Source organism: Zootoca vivipara, chromosome 7 (genome assembly GCF_963506605.1).
Source record: "Zootoca vivipara chromosome 7, rZooViv1.1, whole genome shotgun sequence".
Taxonomy (NCBI): Eukaryota; Metazoa; Chordata; class Lepidosauria; order Squamata; family Lacertidae; genus Zootoca; species Zootoca vivipara.
Window position 1 is genome coordinate 62668784 of NC_083282.1, and position 17741 is coordinate 62686524.

Here is a 17741-nt window from a genome sequence, read left to right on the forward strand (position 1 = left end):
TAGCAAAACTAACTAACTCAATTAGAGGTGGTAACAGCCAGAAATTCCATCAAAGCTGGGAGAAATTTGGGGTCTACATGAAGAGACATTGTCCCACATTAAAGACCTGGATCTATTTCTAGCATTCTGTACTGTTTGGAAAAATTATATTTATATGATGAAGCATTAGGGAAGTATTTTATGATAATGGAAGCAGTTAAAAATAAAATTTAGTTAACCCGAAATGAAGATAAGTGGAAGTCTTACGGAGGGAGAAGGTGAGGATATTTACATTTGTGTGTTGGTTTGGTATGTTATGTCTATTTTTTTTAATGAATGGTTTAATATGATTTAATACAATATACAATGAGTAAATGAATAGATAAGAATGCATAATGGATTTGTGTATTAGATGGTATTCACAATTTTATTTGTAAATTTGTAAGTTTTATGATTTGTGTGATTATGTGTATTGATTTGAAATTTAATAAAGATAATTTTTTAAATTAAAAATAAAATGAAATCATAATCTGATGTGGAGAACTGGAGACTGGAAAAATGAGAAACCAAAACTGGCAAATTTGCCTATCCGTATGGACTTATGAGAGTATGTAAAGGCATAACCAATTATTTCAAAAGAGAAAGCTTGAGCAGAGGAGCTGGTTATCCAATAGCAGCAGTATTATACTGTGACAGAGAAAACAGTCTAAAATGTAAATGTTCATCACCAGCCAGATAGAGGACCAACAATAAAAAGGTTTATTTATACTTCTTTGTTCTGCTTCATTAGGTGCTAAATTAATAACAGGCATTCATTCTCCCCCCCTCCCCCTCATTTATCTTATCTTTTCTTTTCTTGTCCTGGACAAGACATCACCAACAATATGAGTGGAAGGTTTCGCTTCTGGAGAAAAAAAATGTTCAGGTGTGAAATCTGGCAGTCGTTCAGGTTGTTTCTTTGCTTTGGAACAAAGACTAAGGATGCTCAGGGATTTTGTCCAGTCTCCCTCTGCAGGCAAACCGACCACGTTTTCATTTCCCAGACTAAGACGTGGATCAGGATGCAGTAACCCTTCAGTTTTCGTGTTTCTGCAGATTTTATGATGCACTTCTGAGAGTAAAACATGCACAATGTGTAAAATGTGCAAAAAATGTATACCTTAGCATAAACATTTAGAAAGAACAGCAGTTCAGTGGTAGAGTATTTGGAAGAGTTATGTTAGCATAAATCCTACGCAAGGGGGAAAAGCTGCATGTGACTGAATTGTTTACATTATAAGACTGCTGTAACTTTCCCACACACAGGAGACAGCGTAACTTGATCTCCTGTCATGGGATATTCTTTGTTCTGTTTCTACTTTCACTTGTGACTGGAGAGTGACAGAATAAACACTTAACCATCGCTCTCTAATAAACGTAGTTAAAAGCTACGATTGTTTGCTGTCTTCTTTACCGAAGCCAGTGGCAAAAGAAAGAATATAGGGCTTTACACCCCGATATTCTAACAGCCAACGTCCAATACCAAGATGAAGATCTACCAGGCTTGTGTGTTGAGCATGCTGCTTTATGGAAGTGAGTTGTGGGCAACTTCACAACCATCAGGAGTGATGCCTCAATGCCTTCCACATGATTCTGCATCATGAGGATTCTGGGTATCAAATGGTAGGCCAGAATGCCAAACAAAGATGTGTTCTCCCAAACCCACATTTCCAGCATGTTTGCACTCCTGTCTCAGTGACGTCTACACTGGCTTGGCCATGTCCATAGAATGGAAGATGGCAGGATTCCCAAGGATGTGCTCTATGGGTCTTCCAGCACCAGGCCAGTTGGCAGACCAACTCTGTGTTACAAACAGGGCCATCTCTAGGCCTGGGCTGGGTGGCGCAATGCGCCAGGGCGCCTGGCCACCAGGGGCGCTGCTGCGCCCGCCAGACAGCTGATGTCTGTGAGAAGGACTTTCCTTCCTTCCGTTCGATGCTGCACCTGGAGCCTCCATTTCGCTGCCCGCCCGGAGGGCTGCCTCTCGCCTTTCCCGTCTCCCCCTCTCAGAGAAGGGGCCCTCAGGGCATGGCGACGAGAGCTGCCGAAGCACCAAGGCGCTTTGCAATGCGATGTGCGTGCTTTGCCAGACCCTCGCAGCGCGCAAGGGCTGCCAGGAGGTGGCCGACCGCCGAGTGCGAGCCCCAGAGCTGCTGCCTCTTCCTCACTGCCAGTAGCCTGCGCCTCTCCTGAGCGCAGCAGCAGCAGTGCCGAGGAAGGGAAGCATGGCACTGGCTCCTCCTGGGTGCCGCACGGCGTACAACTTACTTTGGAGTCCCCCCCCTTAAAATGGGTCAGCAACTCTGGGAAACAGGGGGGGCCGCCGGAGGGACCTTTGCACCACAGCGCCGGATGGGCTTAAGATGTCTGCAAATGCAACATGAAGACTGCCAACGTCAATCCTGCCATGTGGGAATCCATTGCAGATGACTGCAGTGCCTAGGGACAGTCAGGTCATGATGCATCCATAGCAGTGACCAGAGAAGGAATGATGGCCGGGAGGAGCACAGAGAGAAGAAGCACCATGACGCATCTGCAGCAGAACAACTGCATGCCATTGTCTGCCCCAGCTGCAACAAAACATATCTCTCCTACATCAGTCTCCACAGCAGGCTCTGCAACCTTCCAACAGTTTGACTTCACCCACAAAGGTGCACTCCTCCATTGTTTCCCAAGACAGATGGATGCCGGCAGCTTTTGTGCAACATAACTCCATGCAGCCAATTGAGAGGTGAGGTTTTGTACAGTGTAAAAGCACCAGTCACTTCACTGTACATATCTGAAACAGATAAAACTATGTGGAATACTTAAAAAAATATCTTTAAAACTTCCAGAGCATGACAGAGATTCCGTGTGTAGTGTTGTGCTATGTTCACTTGGAGGATCCTGATTCAAGGCCACAAGTACCACGAGCGTCTAGTTCTTTCTTTTTACAGAAGCGTTTCAGTTTTCCTGTTTTTTCAATTAACCCAGCAGCCCGTGTCATTACGTAAGCCATATACATAAATATGATGTGAGCACACTTTAATCTGCATACACACTACAGTAATCAAGTAGTTGAAACATCCTATAGGGAGCCCCATACCAAGTATGAAGAAATTGCCTAATAGTCAATAGCTTCTAAGAGAACTGAAAGCTGCTTGAGAGACATTTGATTTCCCATGGTGTATATACATAATTCTTTGGTTCCTCTGTCACCTTAGCTCAAACAGGTTTTGAAGGCCTTTGAAACAATGCAAGCCCTCAAAAAGAACCTGTTACTCAGAGGAGAAGAGAGGTTGGGCAGACACATCACAATTGGTGGTCTCTCTTGGAAATCAACCCCAACTCTCTCATTTGTGTGAGAGAGTTTTGGTTGATGCTGGAAGCTGGTGGCACAGAGGCATGTCTTGCTCTGTGCTGATCCCAAGAGCTGTGGTTTGGGGGCTTCCTTGAAAGCCTCATGAGGAAGCAAGACCTGTGGAGTGTTAATGCTGTGAACCCCTCCATCTTTTGCTCAGGTTGTGTATATGTGTAAATAAAGACCCCACAGTCTTCATTGACTTCCATTTCAAGGAAACCAAACCGTAGGAAAAGCATTTGGAACCACTGTAGTCTCTCACCACTTTGAGACTGTGTTACATGCCACAGTATGTTTCTCCTTCCCTGCCATACCAAATGCCACCTGAAACCTAACAGACCCATATTTCAGTGCCTGCTAATTCTTCCCACATTCCTTCTCCTGAGTATGGGCAGACTCCATGGCTCCAACTTCCCCCCAGGCCTGATTTTTTTTACCACCTCATCTAGTCCAATGAAAAGTCCTGGAGGACTCAAATGCTCACACCCTATTTGGGGACATTTTGGCTGGTCTAATAAAGGCATTGCCCTAATGTAGATTTTGGAAGAAAAACTAGGTTTGACTTTCTTGTCTGCAGCATTCCGAGGAGGCGTGATTAAGAACTTCATTAGGGTCAAGCATTAGCATCCTTGGGTGAGGTCTGCTAAGCCTTAATGCATATTTATGACGCCGATTAGGAGGGCTGCTGCTTGAAACAAATTAGCAGCATCTGCTAAGGATCTCACTGTTTTCCTGGGCTGTTGGTAATCACAACAACATTGCAGAAGTGTTTGAAAACCTGTGAGACAGTTACGCTATTAGAATGATAAATGGGGAGCTTTGCATGGGAATAATGAGACTGTGCTGCTGAAGCATAGCAACAACAGTGCTGTTTCTGGGGTAAGTACAGCACTGAGGGCTTAGAGGGCAAGGATGCAAGAAAGGCCTTCAGGCAATGGCACTTCTGGGACCAATTACATGCTCAGGACCAGGCCATATACTCCACTGCACCATCATCATTTCCTTCTGCCCAAAATATTAAAACTTTCTCTAGGCAGCTAGCAGACTTAAAGCTCCAGTCCCATGCTCCATTCCCCAGGTTCGGCACTTCCAAGAGGAAAAATCAATTTGTCGGATTCTGTAACTTCTCATTTAAAGCAAATTTGTTCAAACTCTTCCGAAGAAGATTTGATTGGAAAGATCTATTAACAAGGGAAAAAAGGAAAATCTATAGAGATGATTCTCGAAGCTGGGCTATATAAAGCAAGCTGATCAACTTTCTTCTAGGACAGTATCTTGGACAGATTAGATAGAAAAATCTAGGTGAGGGCATGGGGAAATCAAACAGCTGTATTAAGGTGGGGAAAGCAATCTATTTCACAGTAACAGCTGAAATTCAACAATAAGAACATAATTTTGGAGCAGAGAGTAATTCCTTGGAGTAATAGAAAGGTAGGAAACATTAAAGGAACAGGAGAACATTTGATTGTCCCAAGACCAGAGCACAGTAGCCATGCTAGTCTGAGCCAGTGCACTAGAGTCCTGAGCTGGTATGGCATTAAAATGGGGTGAAATGGAGATCATTTATTTTGGACCCTATCTGGTTTCAGTGCAGAATGTGAATCTAGAGTAATGCATTATTATTGGGGGGGGGTGCTTAAAAGGAGAGGCAAAGAAACTGGAATAACTGATTCAGCAAATCAGACTTAAAATGTATGGGAGGAACATTCTCTGTTAAGATTTGTCTGCATCAATTGCCGTTCACTAACCCTTATTAACAACTGAGAATTCAAATAGTAATGAAAAGCTCAAAATACGGCATGTAATAATATAGTTTGATAGCTTCAGCATTTTTTAAAATAAAGCAAATATCTAGATTTCACGGGTTGTAATACTGAATATGAGTTGGCAGTTTTGCTTAAAATGCAAGTCAGTAAAAGCTGGACCCCAGTCCTTGCAGCAATATTCTCTTCCACATACAATTTTCCCTGTATTCCTAGTCCCTCCTGTATAATTTAAGTGCAATATCCCCAAGGACAAAGAAAGACGCTTAAAAACAATTTATAGCCTATGCAAATTGCAATGGTGATGTATAGTGAGCAGTCCCCCACCTTTTACTGCCAAAGCTGTCAGAATTTAAAGCACACAGCAGATCCTACAACCAGGAACCAATGGACTACTTCCAAACTGTGGCTCATGGAGAGGCCTGTCCTTGATAATATGCCCAACTTGACCTTGCCTAGTTGTTTGAACAACAAAGGAGTTTTCATGTTTTGATTCCCTGAAACAGACAAAAAGCTACCCAGATATGGCCAGCCCTACCATTAGATTCCATGAGATGGAGCTATCTCCAGCAAGAGATGCTGGGGAGGGGCAGCAAGATATTTAGAGGACAGAGCAGTGTGTACTACACAACCTGCCCCACACTCTCTAAGACAGCCTATTGCCCTCAGATGTGGTGGGGAAAGCTGTACCATCACCTGTGTGAAAGTAATCTACCAGCATCTGTATGTGGCATTGCGGGGGACGGGACCATGTTTTCCTTTGCCTTGAGTAGCAAAATGTCTTGGCCCAGCTCTATGCCTTCATCTTGCTTCCTTGCCACAATTTGACAAAACCTGGGTATAAGTACATCTCACCCAGGATTATCAACATTGACCTAGAAAGACCCGTAAAGGAAGTGGAAGTATTGCCATGTAAATCAGATTAAGATTTTGCAAAATGAATCTCTATTGGTGTGAACTGTGGTACCTTCGCAGTACTGTATTACTATTTTTAATGTAATCACCCATAACCTAGATGAATGGCTGGATGTTTGAATAGTTGTTAGCTCCTCAACCTCGGCCCTCCAGATGTTTTGAGACTACAATTCCCATCATCCATGACCACTCACTGGTCCTGCTAGCTAGGGATCATGGGAGTTGTAGGCCAAAAACAGGGGTCAGCAAACTTTTTCAGCAGGGGGCCAGTCCACTGTCCCTCAGACTTTGTGGGGGGCCAGACTATATTTTGGGGGAAAATATGAACGAATTCCTATGCCCCACAAATAACCCAGAGATGCATTTTAAATAAAAGGACACATTCCACTCATGTAAAAACATGCTAATTCCCAGACTGTCCGCGGGCCGGATTTAGAAGGCGATTGGGCCACATCCGGCCCCCAGGCCTTAGTTTGGGGGACGCCTGGCCAAAAACATCTGGAGGGCTAAGGTTGAGGAAGCCTGGCTTAAACTGTTGGCAGCTATTGATGGCTATCTCAAGTAACCAGGACTTTGTTGCAGGAGAACCAACCATTGTCCACTTCTAGGTCCTCCTGGCTCTTCTGCTCCTTCCCTTCCTGCTTGACTTCTTCTCTGTGTATGCATGCACAATGAACAGAGCAAGGAGCAGCATTCCAAAGAACAGGGTAAGTGAGGGGGCAGAAGGAAGGAGAAGCCAGGAGAACAAGGGACCCATGAGGGCCCAAGGACCATTTAATACCTGAAACTGACACTGTATCGTCCACACCTCCAAAAGAAGAACACTTGGTGGTCTTTCTGCACCAAAGCTCTCATTTTAAAGTGCAGCTTGGCCTATGGAGCTACAGCAAACTCATCCAAACATTGGTGTACTATTGCCTCTTCATACTGATGGCAAAAGCCGCCTACTCACTGTTGTGGCATACTGAATATCCTTCCAGATGGAGGTCTCCCGAGAAAGATCCGAAGCCTCAAAGAGGTTCTCCAAGATCACCTCACCGATCATGTCATGCCGAGAAAACCTGTCGAAGTCAAAGACGCTAAGATGAAGCTTCCTATTGGTCAGCTCCTCATAGGGCACAGGAAACTGAAAGCACTCGTCAAAGGTGGGGTTGAGCGTTTTCCTGTGCACACGGGTTTGGAACTTGCACTTCCTGTCAGGCAAGAGGTAGATCTTGACGTAGGGGTCGGAACTGCCACAGAGGTCCTTGGCAGGCAAGTCAAAGGCCTTGAGAATCCGCACAATCAGGGTCTCGTTCTCATAGTCATATTTCAAAGCGAAATTTATTTTCCCACAGTTTTTTTCTGCCTCTTTTTTAGGGTCCTCAGAGTCCACGGATTTCTGCTTGTACAGCTCTGGCTTGATCCGGCCGATGCAAGTTGGCTGCTCCGCCGCAAGTGGTAGTTCTGTACCATAATCCATACTGGAAACATGCATTTGCCTGGGCAGGTGCCTCTTGAAGGAAATGTGCCTGCAAGAGATAAGAAAAGGCTAGTGTGTTGTATGTTGGGAGAAGATTGTCTTGGGTATCTGACCCCACTTAAGAGATAGGATGCAAAATGGGGAAGGGCAGGGAGAACGTAGGAAATATAGTACTCTCCTGGGCCCAACTGCACTATAAAGTTCCATCATACCACTTTAAACAGTCATGGCCATGACTTCATGCAAAGGATCCTGGGAACTGTAGTTTGTTAAGGATGCCAAGAGTTATTAGGAGACCTCCATTCCCCTCATAAAGCTATAATTCCCAGAATTCCCTGGGAAGAAGATTTGATTGGGAATTGTAGCTCCCTGAGGGGAAAAGGGGTCTCACAACTCTCACACAGTATTTTTTTAAAGAAGCCAGTTGAGAGGGAGTAGGAAGTTTTCACAACAGTGATGTCACAGGCAGTAGGCACCCCTGACTAAGCGGGTGAAACATGAGACTCATAACTTCAGAGTCCCCACATTGGGCTAAAGATTCCAGCATTGCAGGGGGTTGGATTAGATGACCCTTGGGGTCTCTTCCAACTCAACAATTCTGATTCCTCTACGACTATAGTGCCGACCCTTGTAGAACTTCTGAAGGCTTTGTCATAAATGAACTGTGTAAGCACAAGGGAAACTGGTTTCTCAATAGCTATCATGCAATGGAAAATAAAGAAGCGCATCTCATGCTGATCTGTGGGAGAGTTTGAAAAGAACAACTTTATGGTCTTCCAGTTCTAGGAATTAAGATCCATACCAAACAGAATGCAAGGAGCAAGTTGCCGTTCAAAAGCAAAATATTTGGAACAAGTGGTATCTTTGGCATTGGAGACAACATAAAAGAATGTAATTATAGTTTGTGGGAATAGGAAACACAGCTACAAGGGGCTGGTTATACTAGCCAGAAAGGAATAGCAGCACCCCTGAGAGTTCTGAGGTCTGTTTAATAAGCCCCACGGCTTGCTGTTTATGACTTACAGGAGAGGAGAAAGGAACTGCTGACCAGTGATCCAGAGTTATAGGCTGCCAGCTGGGATTGCCACATATTCCAAAACCATAAAGCATTACTGCCTTGGGGAAATACTGTGTTTAAGGACTATGGGTCAATAGGAGTTTGGGGGCTTGTTGTAAGCTACATTTCTCTGTGCTATCAGCCCTTGAAAACAGTTACCAAAGAATCCCTGCTATTACTGAAAGCTTCCTATCTACTGGGTTGTTTTTTTCCTGTTGCTGATACGTTTACAATGAAATAAGTAGAAAAGGGAAAGGAAAGGAAAATAGAAAGACAAGAAAACAGAGAGAGAGAGAGAGAGAGAGAGAGAGGCGCACACAAGGTTGGCATACACTGTATGCAACTCAATTTCAGTTTCTCTCATTTTTCCAATTTCAAGTTCAGTTCTTCACATTTCCACTTCAATTTTCAACAACAACAACTGAACACATTTTTGCAAAGCAATCCCCCTAAATATAATGCAGTTTTGTATGTTGCTTCTGCTAATACAGTATATGCATTTTTATGCACAGTTTACCACGACACATCCATTTTTTTGTACACATTCCTTGGCTGGAGAACTGCATTGCAAAATTTAGAGAAGTGCCAATTTTGAAGGATGGCTGTGCTTTCAGTTCACATATTGTTTTGAAAAGTCCAAATTAGATAGGTATGCCTTTAAATGTGAACGGAGCAAAATTTCTCTCCCATCCCTAGAACAAGAACCTTTCTCAGCTGTGGGAAGGGGAGTGCTTTTATATTCTCCATATCAGAGAAGAAAGAAAAGAAAAGGCAGTGACAAAAAGCCAACCACATACCGTACTTATTTTGCTAGTGCACCATCTTTCCCAAGATATACCTGATTGAGGATGTATTTTGATCACACCTCTGCATAGTTCTCGTAACAGCAGGACTTCTTTTCTATAATTCATACGTTCCAGCAGAACTTTTCTAATTGAGTTTGACCAAATTACACTTATCTTCTTTCTCTCCTTCATAATGTCTTCTGTGAGTGAGCTTAATGGATATGAATGGCTAAGGGGATTTGAAACAAAGTGTGGCAGGCATACATCTGCCAATGGCACAAAACATCAACTCGATTGCTCAGTCTCTCTCACAACTTTTATGACAGGACAGTTTTAGACCTGATTTGCAGCCTTCATGGTTATGCATGAGCAGAAACTGAGAACAGGGCATGGGCCAGCCTGAGCTCAGTGACATCCTTATACTTCTCATACAGGTATTTTTTGGGGTCTTTGTTGCTACTTGGGCTGGGAGTAATGCCCATCTTCATTAAAGCCACCCTGCTTTCTTTGGCAAGTTCTACCAGGTACTTTTGTAGCAGGTTGCAATTTGTTTGTTGTTGCATTTATCTCTCTCTGGGTCCAAGGAGATCAGAGCATCATCATGATCATTCCCGTCCTACCGCTATCTCACCATCAGTGCAAGAGGAAAGCTCCCTGCCTCAAGGAGCTTACGACCTAACACTCAACACAGAAGAAGGAAGAGCAGAAGGAGATGGATGTAGAGTCCAGGGGTAAAACAGCCTTCTCATGACTTAGCTGAGAGGTAGCAGCTTGACTAAGGACATCTGGTGAGCTTTAAAGCTGAGCAAGGATTTGAGCTGGAGTTTTCCAAGAGTCAGTTCTCACACACTCTAGCCACTATACCACTGTACTCCGCGGGCTGGAGGATATGCAAGGTACTCAATTTACATTGCATATATTCTTACTATCCGAACTCTATTGCAGTGAGTGAAAATGGCTACCCATTTGTCATTGTGTAGTTAATGGTTAATATTCAGTGGGGAAACACTTCATTAAAGCACTCATTAGTACAGCTAAGGCACACAATTAGTTTACGTGCAATGAGCACCTAGGAAGCAAACATGTTCTCTTGAGACTAAGGTGGTTGACCTGGAGAGGCTGAGAAAGGCAGAAGACACTGTAGAGGTCTCCAGCTCCTATGACGGCAGGTAAGGGTCTTCTGGCAGGAGGGCATCATACCAAGGCAAGTAGGACACAGTTACTTGGAAAGACCCATCTCCTGAGAGGTGCATCTATATCCTCTTATGCCAAAGATATACCCCTGGACAGGGGCCTTGCTGTAGTGATTCAGGTATTTGTAACATTTTGGTTGGACTAATACTGATATTTCCTAATGTGGATTTTGGATTTGGCAGAAATGTTTGTGGCTTTCTTCAGAATAAATATTTCTAAGGGGAGGGGAACAAGAGCGACATTTAAAAATTACGAATGGTCAAGAAAGAGTAAATGGATTGATTTTTTTTCTCTTTCTCTCATAATGTTATAAACTGGGCGTTATCCAGTAACATTGATTGGCCATAGTTTCAGAATAGACAAATGAAACATTTGTTTCATACAATACAAAATTAACTATTTACTACCAATTAGCCATTTTCTACCATGAGATCAGGTAGTTCTATCATGATGGCAAAATAGAACTTTTGTATTCAGAGGCAATGTATCTCCAAAGCCCATTTGTTAGAAGACTGGCAGAAGAAAAGGACTATTGCCTTCACTCTTTCTTATAGGCTTCCCAGAAGCTAAATGCTGGACTAGCAGTGGTATTGTGGAAGGAGAAGGCAGAGGAGCACAGTTCTGGGACCTTTTATAGAGCAGGAGAAATGGTATCATCTGAGATGGTGCGATCATGAGAAACTAAATTTGTTTGTGACACATTAGAAACAGAATAATAGAACTGTAGAGTTGGAAGGGACCACGAGGGTCATCTAGTCCAACTTCTTGCAATGCAGGGATCTTTTGCTCAACGTGGGTCTCGAACTCATGATCCTGAGATTAAGAGTTTCATGCTGAGCTATCCCAGTCAAAGAATGAGAGAAATAAGCAGAGGATGGGTACTTCTTTCCTTTTTTTGAAGGCATTTCTACTTCATGCTAGCAGTTTAAATCGTAACACTTCTTCGCAAGATTGCTTGAACTAATTTAAAGCTTAAATGTTGCATTTCAGCTGACTGAAAATCTTGTGAAAGCTCAGTGTATTTAAAAATCTGTACAGTCATAAGCACCACTAAGTTCAATGGAGCTTACTCCCAGATACGTATATCCATATCCTATTGTGCCAAAGATATACCTTTGGGACGGTATATTTTGGGATGGTGGGTGGCAGGGTCCCCACAGTGAGATATTCAGGCATTTGGAACATATGTTAAATATTTGTAACATGCTGGTCCTAATAAATTGGACAATATGCTATGTGCTGCTCCGTGTGTGTGTGTTTCAGTGGATGAAAAGAGCTACAGTGGTACCTCTACTTACGAATAACTCTACTTACGAATGGAGCTCCATCCGCCATCTTGGATGCGGTTTAGATAGGATTTTTTCTACTTATGGATCTTTAGATAGGGTTGCTTCGACTTATGAATTTTTTCTCCCAATGCGTTCCTATGGGATTTGACTTACAATTTTTTTTGACTTATAAATGTGCATTCGGAATGCATTAAATTCGTAAGTAGAGGTACCACTGTACTTGCATTTATTTATTTATTTACTCCTTAAGCAATGGGGGCTGTCACAATGAGTTCCTGCACTTTTGTATAGTTGTGCATTTTCTTGATTTTACTGCTTTATCTTTTGTAACCCGCTTTGAAGGTTTTTGCAATCCAGCAGTGCATAAATGTTATAAATAAGTAAATAAAATGCAACATCCCGTCCAGAAGAGGGCAACCAAAATGGTCAAAGGCCTGGAAACGATGCCTTATGAGGAACGGCTTAGGGAGCTGGGTATATTTAGCCTGGAGAAGAGAAGGTTAAGGGGTGATATGATAACCATGTTCAAATATATAAAAGGATGTCATATAGAGGAGGGAGAAAGGTTGTTTTCTGCTGCTCCAGAGAAGCGGACACGGAGCAACGGATTCAAACTACAAGAAAGAAAATTCCACCTAAACATTAGGAAGAACTTCCTGACAGTAAGAGCTGTTCGGCAGTGGAATTTGCTGCCAAGGAGTGTGGTGGAGTCTCCTTCTTTGGAGGTCTTTAAGCAGAGGCTTGACAGCCATCTGTCAGGAATGCTTTGATGGTGTTTCCTGCTTGGCAGGGGGTTGGACTGGATGGCCCTTGTGGTCTCTGCCAACTCTATGATTCTATGATTCTATACTATAGGACTAGACAGACTCTTGCTCTGAATCTAGAAGGCTCTTATGTTCCTGTGCCTGAAAGCAAAGGAACTGAGCAAAATTGAGCAACTCTTGCCCTCTATGGCATGGTAGACCTCGTTCTGATCAACCATGATGCATGGTAAAACATGGATAAAGTCACCCACATCTTAGCTGAAAAGACTGCCTGTATTGGAAGACATTCAGGTCAGTGGCCCATGGGTTACCACGCTGTCTTCCACCTCCAGATCCTTGCAGACCCTGCCTTCCTTTGTCATGGATCCTCATGCACGGTCAGCCTTTCATCTGTGGCTACAGTGGCCCTGAGGCAGTGACTGATCTTGAACACTGAGATGCAGCTCCCTCGAAGCCAGTACAGTGAGTGATATGTCAATTCCGTTTATCTAATTATTCCTGCTTTGAGCCACATAAGCAAGAAAGAGAGGGAAAGGCTGTAATTCTATCTGACAGTGCGCCATGTCACTGATATGTCTCCCTGCCTCTCTGAGTCCTAACAAAATTAAAGTGGCCACAAGCATATTGACAGCTTGACACAATGAGGTCAAGTCACCGTAACAGGGTTTGAATCTTTTGGCTAAGATCAAGGGCCCACAGGGAGGCTGGGGGAATATGTCAGCTGGTTCACTTTCAACTCAACCTTCGGCAGAGACCAGCATGTAGTCGGGGGAGTATCCTGCAGCTCCAGGAGGTGTATGCCAGCCAAAGGTTTAGCGTAATATCCCTTTAGTGCAATTGTTCAATGATGTACAAGTGTCAAGAACATATTTAGAAAGAAGAGAATTGCTGCCGATGTCTTGAGGAGTGGTGGCCCATTGCATCAAACATAAACGAGAGCCATCTTCAGATGTGGGTGGGCTTAAAGAGAGGAGGAGTCAGGGAGCACATGCAAGCCCCGCCCCACAAATCTTCATGTAATCAAGTTTAACCCCATGTAATAGGGTTCCTGGTCATGAGGAGGATCCTGACAGCATTTAGAATCCGTCTTCAAATCTTCCTACTCACTGGTCCCCAGTCCAAGGGCCTGAAACAATGTTGCCGCACCTCCCAAAATACGGTATTTCTGCTTCTTCTCAAGTGCACCAATTTTGCAAATGGCAACAAAAAGGAAGAAATTCAGGGGTGGGCAGAGACATTACTATGAGTGCAATAGCACTCTATCGTTCATAATCCTCTGCAAGTGGTATTCAGAGGTATTCTGCCTCTGGGTTGTATCTGGGTGGTGCCCCAGATTTTTGCTGCTCTACTGTTCTTGTTTAACAGAGACAATAAAGTTTGTCTCCAGTTTGCACACCATTGTGTCTTCTAAGCCATGACATGACAATTACTCAAACAAATCTAATTACTCTAGAACACCTTGATCAATATACACTCCAAAAAAGGAAGGGGGGGGAGAACTTAACAAACCAACCCAAAACATAAACTTTCTTTTGAGCATATACAGCGAGCAATGAGGAAGCTCTTCACTTCATTGCAGGGGGTATGCTTCTGAATTGAGGCTGTGGGGACTGATTTGAATGGACAGGTAATAGGAGGAGAAAACTGGGCATGGTATGGCGGTGACTTTGTCAGTGCTCCCTTCTCCTCATGGATAGTTTTGCATCTTCAGCACCTCTGTAAAAGGACCCATAATGTCTGATCCAACAGATGGCAATTCAAGGGATGCTCTGCACTCACCTGGTGGATGATGCAGGCTCTGTTGTCTGCCTCTGCATCCGTGTGCGTCTCATAAGGTGATCCTTCATGGACATCTGGACTTCTGCGGGAATATCTGGTGAGGTGTGACTGATTTTCACAGCTGCCTCCAAGAAGCCCAGAGTCCCTGTGTCCTTTAGCTTGTCAGCCATGTTCTCTTTGTCGTGTTCCGTTGAGTTCTGGGAGGCGGGGGTGTTAGTTGAAATGGCCTTGTTCCTCCAGGGCACCCAGCACAGCTTCCAAAAGAGAAAGAGAAAAACTGCCACCAGCGCCAGTCCACATACAATAACTATCACTGCAAGGAGGCTGATGGAGAGCTCTAGAGGTTGGGGGAAGGCAACAGTGGCAAATGGGCAGAAAGGATCGGAGAAGAGATGTGGAAGAATGGGTGGGAAAGCAGGAAAGGAGGGAGGTAAGGGAGAAAAGAAAAGAAAAGTCTGTGAGATACCTGAAAGAACAAGGACAGATACATTCTAAAATGGAGTCTGTTCCCTTTCATATGCTCCGCTCATGAAAAGAAAGTGTAACAAGATTCCTCAGTGAAACACTTCTCCAGAATAGACATTCTTACCTATCCACCCCCCCCCAACCCTTCTGTTTCTGGTGGAATGTTGTGATTTCCTAAAACTATTTCATTACAGTTCTTGTGATGGTCCTGTTTGATATAAGCATTATTAGTTCGGGAGGCTCAACTGAAATGGCCGCTCAAATCACACACCAACATCGCTTCTCCTCTGATCAACAACTTATGGCAATTCTTAAAATGTTAAGAGATCTGACTACAGGACAGACAGCACTAATGATTAGGTTTTCAAAATGTCTGGTTCCGGTGGGGCACCCTATTGGGAATGGATGCTTCCTCACAGACCTATTGACTATTCCTTCCCAGTCAGGGTCTGATGATGTGAGCTGGTGCCCTGGAAAGGATTCATGCCCGCTGCTGACTGTGTTGGGAGTTTGTTGGCAGAAGTAGTTGGTTAGTTGTTTGGTTAGATGGCTGGGAATGGAACAGATCCCAACTCTACTTATTGTGGTCCCAGTCACAGTGCCACCCTCCCGCAGGCCATGGTTAAATAAGGGGTGGTAAGATGGACTCAGGCAAACAACGATCTGGATTGCATTCCAGCCTCCTTCCAGAGGGCTGGAACAATTTCAGGGCCATGTCAAGTATTATGCCCCACCCCACCGAGTTGGGTCCATATCAGGGGAAGGAAACATCTGGCACATGAGGCAAGTTAGACCAGACCAATTAGATCAGTTTTTAGCTGGCCATGTCCACCTGTCTGTCACCTGACATTAGAAAAAAATACCAAGATTCCTAGAAAGCTGATTTCAGTAGCCACCACTACAGTCTTCAGCTTCTGAGGAACCATAGCATTCACTTGGCCATAGCTGATTAAAAGAGCACCTGAAACTTCTTAATCCTAGAAAACATGTCACTTGACACAGCCCGAAAGCAGATGCCTTTGTACTGCTCTGATACAGGGGAGGCTTGTAATATTGCAAAAGCAAATATTAATCCAGTTCTTTACAGCTCTGTCAGGTACAAAGAGAATAACACTGTTAGGCAATCGTTGGAAAACACACAGCCATTGTGCTTACGCTAACATAACTGAACTGGAGGGGGTAAGTAGAGTTTAGGTCTGTATTTCTTGGCTGTCTCTTGTAATCCACCTTGATCCTATAAGAAAGGGCAGGATGAAAAATTTAGTCTTAGAATTCGGAACTGGGAAACAAAATCAACATGTCAAAAAGATCCTGGAAACAAGATGCCTCCATACGGATTTTTTTAAAAAATTGCTGAAGTACCTCTTGGAAAAGAAATAATGAGGGGAAGGCTGTCATTGAAAGACTAGCACTTTGACATCAAATAGTGTTTTCTATTTTCTAAAAAGTAGTGGTGATGATGCAGTTTTTAAAACCTGAAGTCAAGTGGATTTTTCTGTGTTAGAAAATGTTGGTGCAATCTGGGGGGGAAATATTCCTCTATGCAAAAAAGCAAATATACTGTTAAGTGGCTGGCTTCCTCCCAGGAGAGCACATGGTTTGCAGGTTCCAGGTTCAATCCCTGTCATTTTTAGGTAGAGCTGAAAAAGCCCCAGTGCACAGCTTTCAAGAAAGTGTAAACGATTCTAAGTTAGATCCAAAGTGTAGGTCAGGTTCCTCTGTGTATGCTTCCTAAATTCCTATGCTATCTGAAGTTACCTGGCACACAGCAACATCAAGGAAATGGATTGAGGCAACAATACAGGGACATACAGCCATATTACCGTAGCTGGCAAAAGCCAGTTGTTTTGGCCAATCCCACTACTGGATAATGCAAAGCAGTTGTTTCAAATGGAAACTGTTTGGCATCATTAACAGGGCCGGCTCTAGGGGTAGGCTGGGTGGTGCGGGGCACCAGGGCGCGGGGCTGGCAGGGCAGCCGACATGCTTGAGACGGCCCTGATCATTAAGGGTAGGCAAATGTCAGTTATTTAAGTTATTATACTTTTCCTCTCAGGAGGCACCATTTTGCATTTCCACTGGATGAGCCAAAATATATTGGGCCAGTTCTGAGGTCTGGACCACACATGCCACAGAATGAAGCACAAATGGAATTGTGGATGGAATTGAATTCCTGCTCCATCCATAGGTAAATTCAGACTGCAGGTGGGGAACACCATTTCTTTAAAACAAGACATGGAGGAACATTCCCCAATGGAGTTTTCTTTTTTAAACAAAAGCTCTCTGCAAATAGATAAAACTACCACACCAGGGGAAAGGTCCTGAGCCATTTGCTCAGAATTTTCCATCGTCTTTCTTTATATATATATAACTGTAGAAAAATCACAACCTTCTCTTGTCAGCTGAGTGGAATACCACAGCTATTTTCTGACTTACTCCTGATGCTCGGTTCCTGGTAAATGTGGCTTTTAATTAATTACCAACCTTCCTTCTGCAGGAGACTCGGTCAACCAGCATGAATCTTACCACACCTATGTTTTATTTGTTTTGGAATATTTATAAACCACCCTGGGAAGGCTGATTACCCAATGAAGGGTAAGATACCCATTTTAGAAATTGATTCATTAACTAGAAGGCAATGCACAGTGCAACCCTTACAAACCCTCTACACCCAGGGTTAATCAATTTATGACTCTAGGCAGATTCTCCCGAAGGACTCTGAGCTATCTGTTCACACATAGCCCTATGGTAATGGTAGTAGAGAAGCACTTTTAGGACTATTATGATTTGCAGTATGAGGAAGATATTTTTCCTTAATTTACTTATGTCTCGAACTATAAATATGGATGATCTTACATCTATTTGCAAGGTGCATGGGTCTTATTCTTTTAAACAGCTTCCTTTGTGCAC

General features: G+C 43.6%; 1 protein-coding gene across 1 annotated transcript in view; it reads right to left on the reverse strand.

Annotated features, from left to right (window-relative positions):
- Nucleotides 1-6948: 6948 nt before the first annotated feature.
- LOC132592447 (synaptotagmin-6-like) overlaps nucleotides 6949-17741 on the reverse strand; it is a 51642-nt gene continuing 40849 nt past the window's right edge. Inside the window, exons 2-3 of the mRNA XM_060277158.1 lie at nucleotides 14367-14620; nucleotides 6949-7547 (exon numbers count right to left, since the gene is read on the reverse strand). Of these exons, the coding sequence (XP_060133141.1) occupies nucleotides 6959-7547; nucleotides 14367-14536 (759 nt within the window). The 5' untranslated portion in view covers nucleotides 14537-14620 and the 3' untranslated portion in view covers nucleotides 6949-6958. The remainder of the gene's footprint in view (nucleotides 7548-14366; nucleotides 14621-17741) is intronic.